Here is an 18089-nt window from a genome sequence, read left to right on the forward strand (position 1 = left end):
ACACCTGTCATATTTGAGTCTGGTTTTGATGGTTACTTTGCCTCTTAAGACTGTTTTTGTCTTTTGGCATGCTTCATAATTTTTTTGAAAGGCAGATGTGATGTATCAGGTAATAGAAACTGAGGCAAATAAACATTTACTGTGAGGTTTTATGTTAATCTGTCTAAGAGATGAGCCATGCTGAATTTTTTTCTAGCTTTAAGTGACAGAGGCTTCAAAATCCTCTAATGTCCCTTTTTTTGTCTCCCCTATTTTCTTTGGATTGCTCCAAGAATTCCTTACACAGAGCCTTGCGGCTCTTTCAATTGTAATCCTCAGTTATTACGTTAGAGCTCTGTTCATGTAGTGGCAAGGTATTGCGGAGGGAAATTCTTTTTTGTTTAATTGAGTTATAGTCAGTGTACAATGTTGTGTCAATTTCCAGTGTAGAGCAGATTTTTCACTCATACATGAACGTGCATATATTCATTGTCGCATTTTTTCACCATGAGCTACCACAAGCTCTTGCACATATTTCCCTGTGCTGTACAGTATAATCTTGTTTATCTATTCTACATATGCCTGTCAGTAACTACAAATTTCAAACTCCCAGTCTGTCCCTTCCCACTCCCCTCCCCCTTGGCAACCACAAGTTTGTATTCTATGTCTGTGAGTCTGTTTCTGTTTTGTATTTATGGTTTTTTTTATTTGTTTTTAGATTCCACATATGAGCAATCTCATATGGTATTTTTCTTTCTCTTTCTGGCTTACTTCACTTAGAATGATATTCTCCAGGGACATCCATGTTGCTGCAAATGGCATTATGTTGTCATTTTTATGGCTAAATAGTACTCCATTGTGTAAATATATCACATTTTCTTTATCCAGTCATCTGCTGATGGACATTTAGGCTGTTTCCATGTCTTGGCTATTGTAAATAGTGCTGCTATGAACATTGGGGTGCAGGTGTCATCCTGAAATAGGGTTCCTTCTGGATATATGCCCAGGAGTGAGATTACTGGGTCATATGGTAAATCTATTCCTAGTCTTTTGAGGAATCTCCATACTGTTTTCCATAGTGGCTGCACCAAACTGCATTCCCACCAGCAGTGTGGGAGGGTTTCCTTTTCTCCACAGCCTCTCCAGCAATTTGTTATTTGTGGACTTTTGAATAATGGCCATTCTGACTGGTGTGAGGTGACACTTCATCATAGTTTTGATTTGCATTTCTCTGATAATTAGTGATATTGAGCATTTTTTCATGTGCCTATTGACCATTTGTATTTCTTCCTTGGAGAATTGCTTGTTTAGATCTTCTGCACATTTTTGGATTGGGTTGTTTGTTTTCTTCTTATTAAGTCATATAAATTGCTTATATATTTTGGAGATCAAACCTTTGTCAGTTTCATCTTTTGCAAATATTTTCTCCCATTCCATAGGTTGTCATTTTGTTTTGCTTATGGTTTCCTTTGCTATGCAGTAGCTTGTAAGTTTAATTAGGTCCCATTTGTTTATTCTTGCATTTATTTCTATTGCTTGGGTAGACTGCCCACCCTAGGAGAACATTTCTGAGATATATGTGAGATAATGTTTTGCCTATGTTTTCTTCTAGGAGGTTTATTGTATCTTGTCTTGTGTTTAAGTCTTTGATCCATTTTGAGTTTATTTCTGTGTATAGTATAAGGGAGTGTTCTAGCTTCACTGATTTTCATGCTGTTGTCCAGTTTTCCCAACACCATTTGCTGAAGGGACTGTGTTTATTCCATTGTATATTCTTGTCTCCTTTGTTGAAGATTAATTGACTGAAAGTTTGTGGGTTCATTTCTGGGCTCTCTATTCTGTTCCATTGGTCCATATGTCTGTTTTTGGACCAATACTATGCTGTTTTGATCACTGTAGCTCTGTAGTATTGTCTGAAGTCTGGGAGAGTTATTCCTCCAGCCTCTTTCTTTTTCTTCAACAATGCTTTGGCAATTCTAGGTCTTTTGTGGTTCCATATAAATTTTGTTATGATTTGTTCTAGTTCTGTGAAATATGTCCTGGGTAATTTGATAGGGATTGCATTAAATCTGTAGATTGCCTTGGGCAGTATGACCATTTTAACAATACTGATTCTTCCAATCCAGGAGCATGGGATATCTTTCCATTTTTAAAGTCTTCTTTAATTTCTTTAATCAGTGTTTTATAGTTCTCCATATATAAGTCTTTCACCTCCTTGGTTAGATTTATTCCTAGGTATTTTATTACTTTGGGTGCTATTTTAAAGGAAATTGTTTCTTTACTTTCTTTTCCTGTTGATTCATCATTAGTGTAAAGAAATGCAACTGATTTTTGTACATTAATCTTTTAACCTGTTACCTTGCTGAATTCTTCAATTAGTTCTAGTAGTTTTTGCTACCCTTTTAGGGTTTTCTATATATAGTATCATGTCATCAGCATATAGTAACACTCTTACTTCTTCTTTTCCAATTTGGATCCCTTTTATTTCTCTCTCTTGCTTGATTGCTGTAACTAGGACTTCCAAGACTATGTTGAATAGGAGTGGTGATAGTGGGCAGCCTTGTCTTGTCCCAGATTTCAGGGGGGAGTTTTTGAGTTTTTCACCATTGAGTACTATGCTGGCTGTAGGTTTGTCATATATAGGTTTTATTATGTTGAGATATGTTCCCTCTATACCCACTTTGGTGAGAGTTTTTATCGTAAATGGGTGTTGAATTTTATCAATTGCTTTTCCTGCATCTATTGAGATGATCATGTGGTTTTTGTCCTTTCTCTTGTTGATATGATGTATTTCATTGGTTGATTTGCATATGTTAAACCACCCTTGTGTCCCTGGGATGAACCCCACTTGATCATGATGTATAATCTTTTTTATGTGCTGTTGGATTCTATTTGATAATATTTTGGTAAGGATTTTTGCATCTATGTTCATCAGTGATGTTGGTCTGTATTCTCTTTTTTGGTAGTGTCTTTGCCTGGTTTTGGTATCAGGGTGATGGTGGCTTCATAGAATGAGTTTGGGAGTATTGGGAGGGAAATTATTCTTTAATCTTACTATTAAATCTCAATCTTGCAGTGGAATTGTCCCTGGACTATAACTTTTAGAATGGTTTCTTAGCTGTTTCCTATTCCTTCACCCCATTCAATGAGACAAAAGGCTAGAAGGAGGTGGCTATTGGTCATTGCCCTTCCCTTAGGTCAAATAAGGCTTGGGCAAAGTGTTTTCCTTTAAAGAGTAGGCCTTTGTTATGGAAAATGTTCTGGGTTGTTTAAGAAAGTTTTCTTTTCCCCTCTCTCTCTGCCATACGCAGAGGATTTTTCTTGGCTCTTCAGCATGATACCTGGTGGGGTTCCTGGAGGTAAAACCCACACAGGGTTGGGGCCATACTAAGACTGTGGTCCCCAGCAGTTTCTCATTCTTGTGTAAATCCACACTCAGCTTCCAGCAATTCGTCAAACCTACCTTTCAAGTGTTCCCGTGGTCTTCAGCTTCAGTGGCTTCTCTTCCAAGCAGCTGATCTCATCTGTGATTGTCTGGATTTCTCTGTCAATCCAGATTTGGGGGTGACAGTTTGTCCTGTGCCTCAATTTTCCTATAGGCACATGAAATTCATTGATTTGCAGTCTGTTCAGCTTTTTTCTTTTCTAAGCATAGGAGTGATGACTTCCATGGTCTTTACATTGTTAGAGCTGAAACCAAAAGTGAACTTTAAAAATCACTACAAGTTTAGTTTTTTTCTTAAAACAAAATTTTTGTTTTAAAATTTTGATTTTAGTGTAATAGTATCTTATAGCCACAACATGTAACCTGTTCAATTTCTCTTTATTATTATTATTTATTTAGATTAATTCAGGGACAGATCTTGATATGTTCTCATATATTTTAAGATTGAGTTATTAATAAATATATTTTGTAATTTAAAAACCTTATATCCCAGATTTTTTAAAATATACTTGAGTAGTTAAAAATTGAAAGTGAAATTATTTTTAAATTGAAGTACAGTCAATTACAATGTATCTATCTCTGGTGTGCAGCACAATGTCCCAGTCATGCATATACATACATATATTTGTTTTCGTATTTTTTCCATTAAAGGTTATTGCAGGATATTGAACATAGTTCCTTGTGCCATACAAAGGAAACTTTTTAAAAAAAATCTATTTTTATATATAGTGGCTAACATTTGTAAATCTCAAACTCCCAAATTTATCCTCTTTCACCCCCTTTCCCCGGTAACCACAAGATTGTTTACTAAGTCTGCAAGTCTGTTTCTGTTTTGTGGATGAGTTCATAGTGTCCTCTTTTTTTCTTTTTCTTTTTTTTTTAGGTTCCGCATATGAGTGATATCGTATGGTATTTTTCTTTCTCTTTCTGGCTTAATGAGCGTGAAATATTTTTTAACGACCATGAAAGATTTGTCTATTAGCTGTCTCAAGTTTTATTTTTAAAATACAGATATTGTGAATTTTGCTTTCTATCCTGTTTGCATTTATCTAATGTCACTTGCCCATTTTTTTTTACTTTTAACATTTTTTTTCCATAATTCTTATTTTTTAAATTGAACTATAGTCTCTTTACAATGTTGTGTTAATTTCTGGTGTACAGCATACTGATTCAGTTACACACATATGTATATTCCTTTTCATATTCTTTTTCATTATAGGATATTACAAGATATTGAATATAGATCTTTGTGCTATACAATAAGACCTTGTTGTTTATCTATTTTATATATAGTGTTTAGTATCTGCAAATCCCAAACTCCCAATTTACCCCTCAACCCCACTCCCTTTGCCCCCGATAACCACAAGTCTATTTTCTATGTCTGTGAGTCTATTTCTGTTTTGTAAATAAGCTTATTTGTGTCATTTTTAAAAAGATTCCACATACAAATGATATCATATGGTGCTGCGTCCAGCTCAGCTCGGGACCATGTCTAAGGACAGGCGATGCATGACTTAAGAAACAAAGAGACAAAGTAAAGAGCAAAGACGGGACCAGGGGACTCAAGATCTCATGGATTTAGAGTGCCGAAAGCCTGGTCGACATCGTATTTATTAGGAGTTTGCAGCTCAGAAAAAAATGCAGTCAAAGAGGTGGAGCTTTAGATATTCCATGCGATAAGCACTAAGTTCTGCTTGCTGATTAGCTGATTAAATTCAAAAGCAGTCAGTTGGAAAATATCTTCTTACTCAGGGAGCCTGGATTTTTTTGTTTTCTTCAGGCTTTCAGCTGATTGGATGAGGCGCACTCACATTATGGAGGGCATATTGCTTACTCAAAGTTCACCAATTTAAAATAAAATGTAAATTTTATCCCCAAACACACTGCAGAATGACACATAAAATTAACCACCACAGTATCATATCAATTTCTGTAAAGGCTTTTACCATTTTAAAATTCAGTGTTTCCCCTAGAAGGTTTAGGTGAAAGTCTCTTTACAGTAGTTTTGATTAACACAGGGTAAACTTTTTCACTTCTGTGTGCAAGTTCATAGAACTTCCTAAAGCTCAGTGTTTTCTTCTATTGCCCTCTTGATTAGTCTTTAAGTAAATACATTCCATCTACTCTGGTCTTCCACAGGAACACTATTTTACACGTGCTGGCTCTTCACGGAGCATCTTTCATGTCTCAGATCTTCCAGCCACCATGGGCCCCGTGGACGCTTACTGTCTATTTTCACATTGTGTCTTTGTTTCTCAGAATGTTCACAGTGGACCAGAACCTGGAGGACCAGAACTCAGAGGAGCAGTTTTTCTATGAGCTCTTGTTCAGGCTCTTCAGAGAAAACAAGGTGGAGATTGCAAGTGCAATAACAAAGCCGTTTCCTTTCCTCATGGGCCTCCGAGACCGGGGCTTCATCCCTGAGCAGATGTACGAAGTAAGTGAGGAGAATTCTCTCTTGATAATCAGCCCCACTCTATATTCTGCCAAACTTCAGGATGCAGTGAATAGACTAAAGGGCCACTTATGAACAGAGACCTTCACCATCCTGTAAACTAGGAGGTGACAGGAGAGGCGGCATCACAGACAACTTTCCCTCTTCTGTAGTAGACGGCGGGGGCCGGGGTAGGGGGGGTATGGCAGTGGAGATGTGGCAACACTGGAAATGGGACTGAGCCCTGGGTATGGAGCCTCTTAGGTACATCTGTACGATATGATCACAGTAACAAAATTAAAGCAAATAAGTGAGCTAGGCAACCTTTCATTCACAAAGCCCTCTTGTTTTGCACACTGGAACCTGAGGTTACTGAACTCACAGGGAGGCTGTGTCAGGTTAGGATAAATTTGGAAGCAGATACTTACTGCTCTCTCTCTAAATCATTTCTTGCTCTTGAGGCATTTCGGGAGCCCTTAGAATGCAGGTAAAGTTTAGCAGTGGGTCTTCTTGAGGATGCTGAGGACAAGTCTTCTTTTTGTCCTTGTGAATTTTCTTTGGGCCACATTCACAGCAGGGGAGAGTGGTTGCCTGGTTTCCTGGAGCCTTTCAGCCTAGGTCAATCTTGAGGGGAGAGCAGTGGTTATTGTCCAGTCAACAAAATGACCCTTCAATGCCAGTCAGGGCCACTCCTGACGCATCCTGGCCAGGCTCTTAAAGCCCTCACAAAACATTCAACTTCGAGCTTACTTTTATTCTTCAAAATTACTCTCCTAAGTGGACATCAGTATCAGAGAGACAGGTTCACACGATAAGATTCTATTTTGACAATGGAGGTTATTTAAGAAGTCATCCAAATACGTGTAACATTCTAATATGTCACAAGAGAACAGTAAGTCTACAACTAGAGACTCCTGTAACCCATGCATTCAAAGCTACATAATTCTCCATTCAATATTTTTAAGAATTTTCAAGAAGCTTGTAGAAATCTAATCCCGGTGGAGAGAGTGGTGTATGATGTTCTCAGCGAACTGGAGAAGAAATTTGACAAGACGGTTCTGGACGCACTATTCAGCAGGGTTAACCTGAAGGCCTACCCTGAGTTACTTCTGACTTACAGAAGCTTCCAAAATGGTAATTATAGCTTCCAACAACTTTTGCGAAGTTCAAGTCCACTTCATTCACTGATTCATTCATTCACTCTTAGTTAACATTTGACAGTTATTTTACTGAGTGACTACTATGTGGCAGGCAGAGAGAGAAAGTACAATGGCGAAGAAACCATGCGTGACCTGTGTCCTCATGGAGCTTACACGTAGTGGGGGTGACAGACGTTAACCAGATGATTGCTCAGCCAGGACCTGAATTTGGTGCTGAGAAACTTAGGATCTGAGCCTCGACTTTCAGGGAGGAATTATGCTCTTTTGTAGGAAAGCATGAAGCCCTCTCTGCTACTTGCAGACAAGTTCAAAGGTGAAGAGATTTTCTTTGTATTAAAAAAATTTTCATTCAGCACAGTCCTGTGCCAAAGAGTGCAAAAGTCACAAGAGAAGGCCAGCAGGTACCCATGCATGGGGGAGGGAGAAGCATGTGAAAGCTACAAAGTGGGAAAGGAGCAGTGGGCCTGCAGAGTCATGTGGCCGAGACACGGAGCATAGGCTGTTTGGAAGCTCGTTCTGGAAAGGGGAGTTGGAGGGGATTTTTGAGGGTCTGACACCCTGTACCAAGGAATCTGAAGTTTATTATTTGGGAGATAAAGAAGTAATAGAAGATTTTTAAGCAGCAAGGAAGTAAAAGAAGTCAGCATAAAGAATGGGATGTGTTTACTTGTGAAAACCGTATCTTGTAAAATACGAGCTATCTCATTTCCACAATGAGATATATCTCAGTCAGAAAAAGGAATAAAGGAGATTGAATGCCTAGCCACAAATTTCAGGTCAATATCATATTTGTAACCAGAATTTCCTCAGGCTGTAGGTAGAAAGGGAATGGCAGTTACTTTAACTGCTCACATCTCAGGGGATCTGATCCTCTCCCTGTTCTGAAGCAATCCCCCTCCTGGACCTCAGCACCCACGTCACACGTGTTAGTTAGCTTCCAGGGCTTCTCGTGCTGGGGTGACCCACACATGAGGCTCGCCGCTGCCCGCGGGCTGCACTGCCCACTGCCTGACCCAGTGCAGCTGCCCACCTGCCCCCCAGGGGAGGTTGCTGCCGGGGCTTCCCAGACCCTGCCGTCCACGGGAGCTTAGAGTGGGGGTCCAAAGCCAAGAAGCTGGTGGGAGAGTGGTGCACAGATGCAGAGAAGCCCCCCACCCCATCACTGAAATGCCTGCTCTTGGGGCCTCCTTATGGTCTCTAAACCTCTCACCCACACAGCATTTACCCCCATGTCCTCCTCCAAAGTTGGCCTAGGCATGAAGTCACTATGTCCTGGGGATAGAAAAGCGTCTCCCTACTGTCCGATCCCCTGGTGGGGATTGCCCCCAGGAGGTGTGCTTCTGCTGTCTGTCCTTCTTGGTCAGCTTCTTTCTCTATTTCTTGGGTGACTTTCTCTCATGTCCTGTAAGTCTTGCTTTTCCGTCTATGTTTGCTGAGTCACCTTGACAAGCAGCTTTGAAGTGGGAGTGCTCTGGGCTGGTTTCCTGGGCTTTTTGTTACCACGTCCTGGGTCACTGAAACAGCTGTAAGGTAATATTCACTTCCGTTCTGTGCCTTTCAGAACATATTCACTTCCCTGTTTGTGCCTTTCAGAAAGTGTCTTTCCTTTGTTTCCTGGACCTCTCCCCTCCCATCCTACCCCCAGGAAGTACCAGTTCTTCTTCACTGTTATACCTCTTTGTAACCAGATCATCTTCCCTGACCCACGATCTTCTCTTTCCTTTCTTCTTTCCTTCCTTCCTTTCTTTCTTTAAAAATCCCAATTTTTGAAAGGTTTTTGGGTTTTTCTTTTATAATATAGGTCAACTTCTCTACAAACACTACTTTTCTCCTAAAGAAATTCCTCTGCTTCCTCCCTAGTTGTAGTTGCATGTAGAATTTATGAAACACATTCCACCTATATTATTTATTTTAAATTGGCTTTCATTGTTCTCTGATCATTTTGAAGGGTGTTAAACACTGTTTACAACTTTCTCGCCGCTAATTTTTTTTTTAAACTGAAGAGGTGCATTCTCTGTGGAAAAGCTGCATGATTCCAGGAGTAACATCAAGTCACAGGTCATGTGAAATCCACTGAAGCCCAGGGTTCCCTGAAAGCTGGAAAGCTCCCCTGAACTACTGGAGTCAAGGATGTACCTGGATGTGTAACTGAGATGCAGCTCCTGGTCACTGTCTGAGATTTCTAATTGCCTTTCCTTTCTCTTCTCAGTGATTCGTGACAACTTCTGTTACCAAGCCATTGATGAAGGAGAGACAAAGGAGATGCTTAACTTACAATTAAGCCAAGAACAAGGTAATTCTGACTTGATAGAAGCTAGTTTTCTCATCTACTAAGAGGAAAGGAGGTCAGAGATCAGGGGATTGAGCTCCCGAGTGAAGAGTGTACCCTGGGGTGGGGATGCAGCAGAAGACGAAGGAGCCAAAGTAGCAGTGTGTTGTGTGGGTTCCCAATTAACCAACCAGATCTGGAATCCAAGAATATTGCCAGGCAGATATGACAATTAAGAAGATGGAACATGAACACAAGAGAGAAGATCTCACTGCAGCCATGAGGCAGAATTAAGGGGGAGAACTGACAGCAGTAATTGTGAGCTGGGAATTCAATAGATATGGGAAGGAATAGGAGTTCGGTGTGTCAAAAGAAGGAATTGTAAATATTACTCATAATAAAAGAAAAGAGAGTAAGAGAGTGAGTAGTAATTGTGTACAGAAGAGAATGTGGAAGGAAAGATGTTATGTGAAAGGAAAGGGAGAGAAGTAAAAAGAGGAGAAGAAAACAAAGGACAGTAATAACTTTAGCTGTGACCATAGTCACAACACCCAGCTTCCATGGACCACTAGGTGTAAGGTCAGCACTTCAAGTGGATCAGCTTGTTTAATTCTCATCTATGCACTATGTACTTTTGTAACCAATAAGCACTGTTTCTAGCTTTTTAATCATCCTTTCATCCATATTATTACTAATAATGAATCATTAAATTCTAACACATAAGCTATTCCTTGAAAATTATAATTTCTTGCTAAGCTATTATAACCCAGAAATTCCTCTGCCAGTAGCATCTCACTTAATTCTCATAACAATCCTATCATAAGAGTTTTGTTATTCCTGTTTTTCAGCAGAAACTGAAGTGTTAGGACAGTTTGTGATTCAGTGAGCAAAACAGCCCCCAAGCCCAAGAAAAATTCTCCATCTTTAAGCCAAAATTTAGTTATTTGTTAAATGTTGATTTTTTCCCCTTGGAAATAGCTAATGTAAGAAAAAAATAAGAATGTAAACGGCCTTGTAAAATGCCATTAAATGGGTGTCTTTTAATTTGGATTTATACTTTAGGTATTATATATTTTAAACATGTATTAATACAATTATAGAACATTTGGATCTATTTTAAAAAATATTCTTTTGAATAAAGGCAAATTGCCAAAAGTATAAAATGTAGATTAAAAAGTACAAAGTACATAAAAATATATTTAGAGATTTATCTACTACTGAGGGTAGTGGTAAAGAGAATGAGGTGGTGGAAGGATTCATAATAGTTATTAGCATAGAATAAAAAAGGTTCATCATGAAGGGAAGGAGAAACGAGTTCTTCAACATTCCTAATGTAATATAAGTGACACCTTAACTAGAGCTAGAATCCCAGAGCATCTTGGTGTTGGACACAGATGAGTATAAGGAAAGAAGATTCATCTCATGACCCAAATGGTACAATAAGAACCAAAGAAAGGACAAATGAGTGTGCCCAAGAATCTGAATAAACAGTAAGTCTGACTGACCGTCCAACATTTGCCTGGATGCCTGACTCTGAGTGATGGTAGCATATACAAGGACGGGATAAGGGCTGTGTCATTATGTGTTCATAATTCATAAAGGAGGCCTTGAGGAGCCCTGAATGGAGAGAGAGGGGTAGATCAGAGCCTGAGGCAAGGTAGGACCCTGGAATAGCATAGGTATAAAGAACTGGAGGGAAAAACTAGAGAGACACAGGGGAAAGAGCTGGAAGCCTCACTGGGGGAGAGAGAGGAAGAAACACAAGGTAACAGGAGTGGCCAAGGAATAAAATTGATCAAGGAGGTGAAAGACTTATACACAGAGAACTACAAAAATTGTTAAGGAAATTAAAGATAATTTGAAGAAATGGAAAGATATTCCATGCTCTTGGATTGGAAGAATTGATATTGTTAAAATGGCCATGCTACCTAAGGTAATCTACAGATTTAATGTAATCCCCATCAAATTACCCAGGACATTTTTCACACAACTAGAACAGATGATCCTAAAATTCATATGGACTCACAAAAGATTCAGAATTGTCAAAGCAATACTGAAGAAGAGGAATGAAGCTGGAGAAATAAACCTCCCAGACTTCAGACAATACTACAGAGCTGCAGTAATCAAAACAGCATGATATTGGCACAAAAATAGATGTATAGATCAATGGAACATAATAGAGAGCCCAGAAATAAACCCACACACTTACTGTCAATTAATCTTTGACAAAGGAGGCAAAAATATACAAAAGGGAAAAGACAGTCTTTTCAGCAAGTGGTGTTGGGAATACTGGACAGCTGCATGTAAATAAATGAAGTTAGACCACTCCTTCACACCATATACAAAAATAAACTCAAAATGGCTGAAGGACTTAAACATAAGATAAGACACTATAAACTTCCTAGAAGAAAATATAGGCAAAACATTCTCTGACATAAAGCTTAGCAATGTTCTCCTAGGGCAGTCTATCCAGGCAATAGAAATAAAGGAAAAATAAACAAATGGGGCCTAGTTAAACTTACAAGCTTTTGCATAGCAAAGGAAACCATAAACAAAACAAAATGACAACATACAGAATGGGAGAAAATATTTGCAAATGATGACAAAGGCTTAATTTCCAGAATATAGAAACAGCTCATACAACTTAATAACAACAACAACAGAAAAATCCCAACTCAATCCAAAAATGGTCAGAGGGCTTAACCAAGCAATTATCCAATGAAGACATATGAATAGACACATGAATAAATGCTCAATATTGCTAATTATCAGAGAAATGCAAATCAAAATTACAATGAAGTATCACCTCACCTCAGTCAGAATGGCCATCATTAAAAAGTCCACAGATGATAAATGCTGGAGAGGGTGTTGAGAAAAGGAAACCCTTCTACATTGTTGGTGGGAATGTAATTTGGTGCAGGCATTATCGAGAACAGTATGGAGGTTCCTTAAAAAAATTAAAAATAAACTTACCATATGATTCAGCAATTCCACTCCTGGGCATATATCCTGAGGGAACTGTAATTCAAAAAGATACATGCACCCCAATATTCATAGCAGCACTATTTACAATAGCCAAGACATGGAAGCAATCTAAATGTCCATCAACAGATGACTGGATAAAGAAGTTGTGGTACATATATACACAATGGAATACTACTCAGCCATAAAAAAGAATGAAATAATGTCATTTGCAGCAACATGGATGGACCTGGAAATCGTCATTCTAAGTAAAGTAAGCCAGAAAGAGAAAGAAAAATGCCACATGATATCACTTATAAGTGGAATATTAAAAAAAGACACAAATGAACTTATTTACAAAACAGAAAGAGACTGACAGACATAGAAAACAAACTTATGGTTGCCAAAGGGGAAGGGGTAAATTGGGAGTTCGAGATTTTCAGATACTAACCACTATACATAAAATAGATAAACAACAAGTTTACAATATACAGCACAGGAAACTATAAGCAATATCTTGATGATGAAAAACAATATGAAAAGGAATATATGTATGTATATGTATGATTGAAATATTATGCTATATACCAGAAATTAATATAACATTGTAAACTGGTTGTACTTCAAAAAAAATTTTTTTTAAAGACTGATGGGAACATTGTTAGAAAAAGAAGTCCCATCCTGAGCTTTCCTTTTCTTAACATTAAATGAAATAAATAAAATATTAAAGATTAAAAAAATACTGACAACACCAAGTGTTAGTGAGACTATGGGGCACTTAGAACATCTTTATATGTATTGCTGGTAAGAATATAAATGATATGACCACTTTGTAAAACTGTCTGGCAGCCTCTTATAAAGTTAAATATAACTCATAACCCAGAAGTTCCACTTCTAAGTGTCTTCTCATAAGGAATGAAAACATATGTTCATGGAAAGATTTATACAAAGATGTTTATAGGAGTTTTATTTGTAATAGCTAAAATCTGGAACCAATTCAAATTCTCATCAATAAGAGAGTAAATGAACTGTGATATATTTATAAGTGGAATGCTATTCAGCAATATAAAGGAATGAACTACTAATATATGTAACAACATGAATGAATCCCAGAAACATTATGTTGAGCAAAAGAAACCAGTCACAGGAGTACATGCTGGTGTTTTTATGGATATGAGTGTCAGTACAGATAAGCACAGTACCAGAAAGAAAGGACTTACTAATGGTGATAAAAATCAAAACAGTGGTTCTTAGGGAGGTGGAAACTTAGTAGGTGGAAACTGACTGGCGTGGTGGAAATGTTCCGTATCTTGACTGGGATGTTGGTCATGTAGCTGTTTTACACTTAAGATAGGTGCATCTCAATGAAAAAGAGGCAAACAAGGCTCTATCGGGCCTCAGGTGGGGTCCTTGGAGCTTGAACATGAGTTTATCTTAAGCACACTGAAGTCTCTTCTCCGGATACTGTCTGAGTTCTGTCATTTTCTCGTTGCTCTCCTCAGTGTCCTTGGAACACACACCTTTCCAAATGAATACTGTAAGCTGGTTACAAGATACACCCAGCTTACTGCCATATGAAAGACGAGGTAACTACAGTTTATCAATTCTATATTAGATCTTTGTTTTCTTGTCCTCATGGAAGCAAAGCCTACCTTCTGTCTCCTATCCTAGATCTCTGCTAGCCCCCACCTCTCCCACTTGCCCTTATCTGCTCGCAGACGGAACAGAGACACTGAGAAAAAGGATCTGAGCTCCTGAGTAGACAGAGTATCCATTGTTGGGGGACTATAAAAAAGAGAAAACAGAAAAGGGATATAGGGTGTACTATATGACAAATTACATACATGGATTCAATTTTGCAAAAGAAACATAAAATTCCACCCTTCTAGGTTGAGATAAGGGATACTTTTCAATCAGTTTCACAGAGTAATTAAGAGAAACTTGGAACTAGCATGCCATGTCAGGTTCACGTTGGAGAGCTGTCCAATTGGAGGTCCCTGGCACTGTAGTCAAAGTCCAAGAGGAGAGTTTTGGAGTTGATGAGAGAGGAGAGCCTGGAAGATGAAATCACACAGAGAGACAAAAGTTGAGTAATATTGGGAGACAGAGGTCAAATTAAGTGGGAGAAACAGATGGAAAGGGAGGAAGTGTAAGATACAGCAGAGAAGAAATAAACTGAAAAATCACCCAAGACTCAGAGATAAAAATTGAGAGAAAAAAAATAAGTACGGAAAGAGAAAGATTGAGAGGAAAATAAATACTAAGAAATGGGGAAAGATGGGGAAAGGTACAAAGGCAGCTATGTAGAGAAAGAGTTGAAGGAGAATGGATGGAAAATAGGCTGCAGGTGAAAGGATAAAATAAGGTTCAAGAATCTTAAACTTGGCATGTCAGAACTGAAAGAAGCATCTTCACTGCTCCAGCTGGATCTAATGCTCATCAGCATTCGTGTGTCAGTGACGGACCACCATTGTCTCATGGATTTTCAGGTTGGAAGCCCCTAGGAGTCACCGTGACTCCTCTTACCGTCAAATACATGCCTGTTACTCATCCAACATAGTCATTTCTCTTTCAGAGTATCTCCCATCTGTCCATCTGTCACATCCCCAAGTCTCCAATCGAGACCTCTGTCGTGGTTCTCAAAGCAACAGCTTTCTGTCCATGACCTTCCTCTAATTTTGCTCCCATCAAATGTGTTATTTGCACTTCAACTAGATGAGACATTTGAAAATGAAAATTATGTTGTGTTATTTTCCTAATTACCTTCTTAATACATGAATAAAAATTAAATAAATATTTCTCTTGGAGTGACATCCAAGGTCACCCATGTTAGGCCCCTGCCTATTTTCCCAGCCACATCCCCTGCCTCCTACACTATTAATTCAATATGGGATAAACTTCCCCCCCAATAATTTAAAATCTCTCTTTCGTATGTGAGACTTTCATACACTTTCTGCCTTATTCGGAACTGTCTTCATGTTCCACTACCTTCCACTTAACCACCCATGCTCATTAATTCCTATTTAAAACATGCTATCTCAGGGAGGCCTTTCTTTAGAGAAAGCTAGAAGCAGTTGAGAGACAAAGGATGGATGGACAGAAAAATACGCAGAGACAATGGGAAAGATGGGCAGTAGAGAGAGTATTAAGTGTACTAGGAGTGTGGGAAATGGTGGCTGGTTCTCGGCCTCTGGTGATTGTGCTAGTGGGGAGTCAGCCTGCAGGCCGGTGAACCCGAGGGGCAGACCAAGGTGGTCTGGGACAGGGACAGTCCCACCCAGAAGACACTTGAGCCCCCCATGTGAAGACTATGAGTTTTCTTGCCATGATTTCCCCGGGTTGTATACTGAGATCTCTGAGAGATTTCATCCCTTTCTGCAGAGATCAGCAATGCCTGTTGGGAGACTTGTGGTGGAGAAGGGCCCCAGGAAGCCACGAGCTCCCTACCAAGATGTGGGCCAGGTAAGGAAGGGCAGGATTGCCAGCCCTGGGCTGCAGGGTATCAGGTATCTGAATTTAGAGCTGAGCAGGATGACCCTTGTTAGAATGGATGTGCTACCTCTTCATGTTTTGGTAGATCAGAACTAAAGAAAGACAGGCTTTTTTTCCCCCTTCACACTCTTTATGCTTTATGTTCACTAATATTAAAGGCTCAATATTGTGATTTTAACCCTTGTCCATCCCTTGTTTTCTATAAAGAGTAAAAGGTAGGTATTTATCTAGTGTTTAATGGTAATAATTGTCATAATTTTGGACAGGCTTCAAAAGAAACATGGTCCTTGAGATCTACTTGTCAGAAGGAAAGATCAGTGACTCTAAAGCCCAAATCACAGTGTTGGCCATGCATTCTTCATCAGGTCGTTGGATTATATAGGACTTTATTCTTTTCGAAGTACCTTGCCCCATGAGATTTCCTCACAAAACTTTAGGACTTAGGGAAACAGCTATTATCCCTCCTTCAAGATGGGTAAATGGAAGCACAGAAGAAGGATACTTGCTTTTCCCTGAGATCAAAATAGGAGGAAGGACAGAGACCTGTGTCATGAGTATCTCATTGCAGGCGGTGGTTAGGTGAGGCTAATGGGGGCTCAGTGTGGTCACGTGGTGGGAGTCCAGAGGGAGACCTGCAGGCTCCCAGGGGCAACAGAACAGAGCCTGAAGCAGAGACTTTCACTTCTCAAATAGAGAGTGTCAGTAGGGAAGGGAAGAGATCAAGAGAGACTGAGGGAAGGAATGGATCCTGCTAAAGGAATTGGAGAGATGTAGAAGAACAGAGCTGGAGAGAATAAGCAGAAAAGGAGAGATCATCACAGACCAAAAAAATAGAGATAGGAGACATCAGGGGGAACAGAGCCCCTAAAATCAAAGGTGCACAATTATTCCCCTAGTGCAGAAGCAGAATTGTTTAGAGGCAAGTCCACGGATAGGAAACTGAGAAGCAGAGCCCAGAAAAAGGAGGCAAATGAGGTGGAAACAGAGGCAGAACAGGGCTCAGTTGGATCTCAGGTGTAGTCCTTGGAACCGATGTCTGTTTTCTCAAAGTGCACCTCACCTGTGCTCTGAGCATCCTGGTTCAGCTCATTTCCTTGTTTCTCTTCCTGCAGCTCCCCAAATGACCAATGAAGAACCAGAGGAGGTGCCCAGTCAACCACTACGTGATGGAGAAGGTAAATGTAACTTCAATTCCCATTTACCTAATTGAATCTTTGTTTTTCTGTCTACAGGGAGGGAAATCTCCCTTTCTTCTCCCGTTCTTCCCTGCTCCCCTTCACATACCCATATGGAAGAAATCTGTTTGCTTCCCTAGCATCCAAAAATTATGAACACTAAAACCAAATTTGGGTTTTAGCAATTTGACATATCCTAGAGAAGGCCCTAAGTTCAGGCACTTGAGACAAGTTTGCTTTCTGTAGGGGATGGAGTCTACAAGGGAGCCTGGAACAGTCATTACATAACCAGCCTGGTGTTTTACTTTATTTTGTCGTGTTTTTGTTTCATTGTACTTTATTTTTATTTTAGAGATAATACTTATGACCAAACAATATTGTCAGGATTTAGTAAGGAAGTATCCAAAATATTATTTTTTCTAGAAATGGATATTAGAACCAAAATCCTAGGATTCTCCTTCAATGAGTAAGAGTATTGTAGACCACATAGACCACTCTTTATCTGTTCATCTGTTGATGGACATTTAGGTTATTTCCCTGTCTTTGGCTATTATACATAATGCTGCAGTGAACTCGAGGGTGCAGCTATCTCTCAACATAGTGATTTTGTTTCTTTCGGATTATATATCCATGAATGAAATTGCTGGATTATATGGTAGTTCTATTTTTAGTTTTTTGAGGAACCTCCATGCTGTTTTCCATAGTGGCTGCACCAATTTACATTCCCTCCAACAATGCTCAAGGATTCCTTTTTCTCCACATTCTTAGCAGCATTTGTTATCTCTTGTGTTGACAATCTCCTTTTTCTAAACATCAACTCTGCCGTATAACATAACCTGAAAATGGAGATAATATCTTATGATATTCAGAGTCCCTCGGGTTAGGGAAGGAAATCTTGGGGGTCATTTTAGAATTCTGCCTACTACAATGGGGCTTAAGTAAGTCATCAGAAAATAACTGTCTAGGTGAGCCATTGATTTTTCCAAGCAAATAATATAGGCTGTCAAAAAAACTGGGACATCAAAGAAAGCTGAGCATAAATGTATTAAAGAAAAGAACTTGGCTTTAGAAGAGATTATAACTAATTGCGTTAGGCACTACTAGAAAATAAGGTATACTTATTTTGTTTATTGCATGCAGATTTTGAATATGCATAGCGCAGGTATACCAATGT

General features: G+C 39.1%; 1 protein-coding gene across 1 annotated transcript in view; it reads left to right on the forward strand.

The window, feature by feature from the left end:
* The window catches only part of SP140 (SP140 nuclear body protein), a 52030-nt gene that overhangs the window by 5714 nt on the left and 28227 nt on the right, over positions 1–18089 (forward strand). Inside the window, 6 exon segments of the mRNA XM_064485251.1 lie at positions 5684–5861; positions 6824–6992; positions 9228–9311; positions 13751–13834; positions 15630–15710; positions 16853–16915. Coding sequence (XP_064341321.1) covers positions 5684–5861; positions 6824–6992; positions 9228–9311; positions 13751–13834; positions 15630–15710; positions 16853–16915 — 659 coding nt within the window.

This window comes from Camelus dromedarius, chromosome 4, assembly GCF_036321535.1.
Source record: "Camelus dromedarius isolate mCamDro1 chromosome 4, mCamDro1.pat, whole genome shotgun sequence".
In the NCBI taxonomy this organism is placed as follows: domain Eukaryota; kingdom Metazoa; phylum Chordata; class Mammalia; order Artiodactyla; family Camelidae; genus Camelus; species Camelus dromedarius.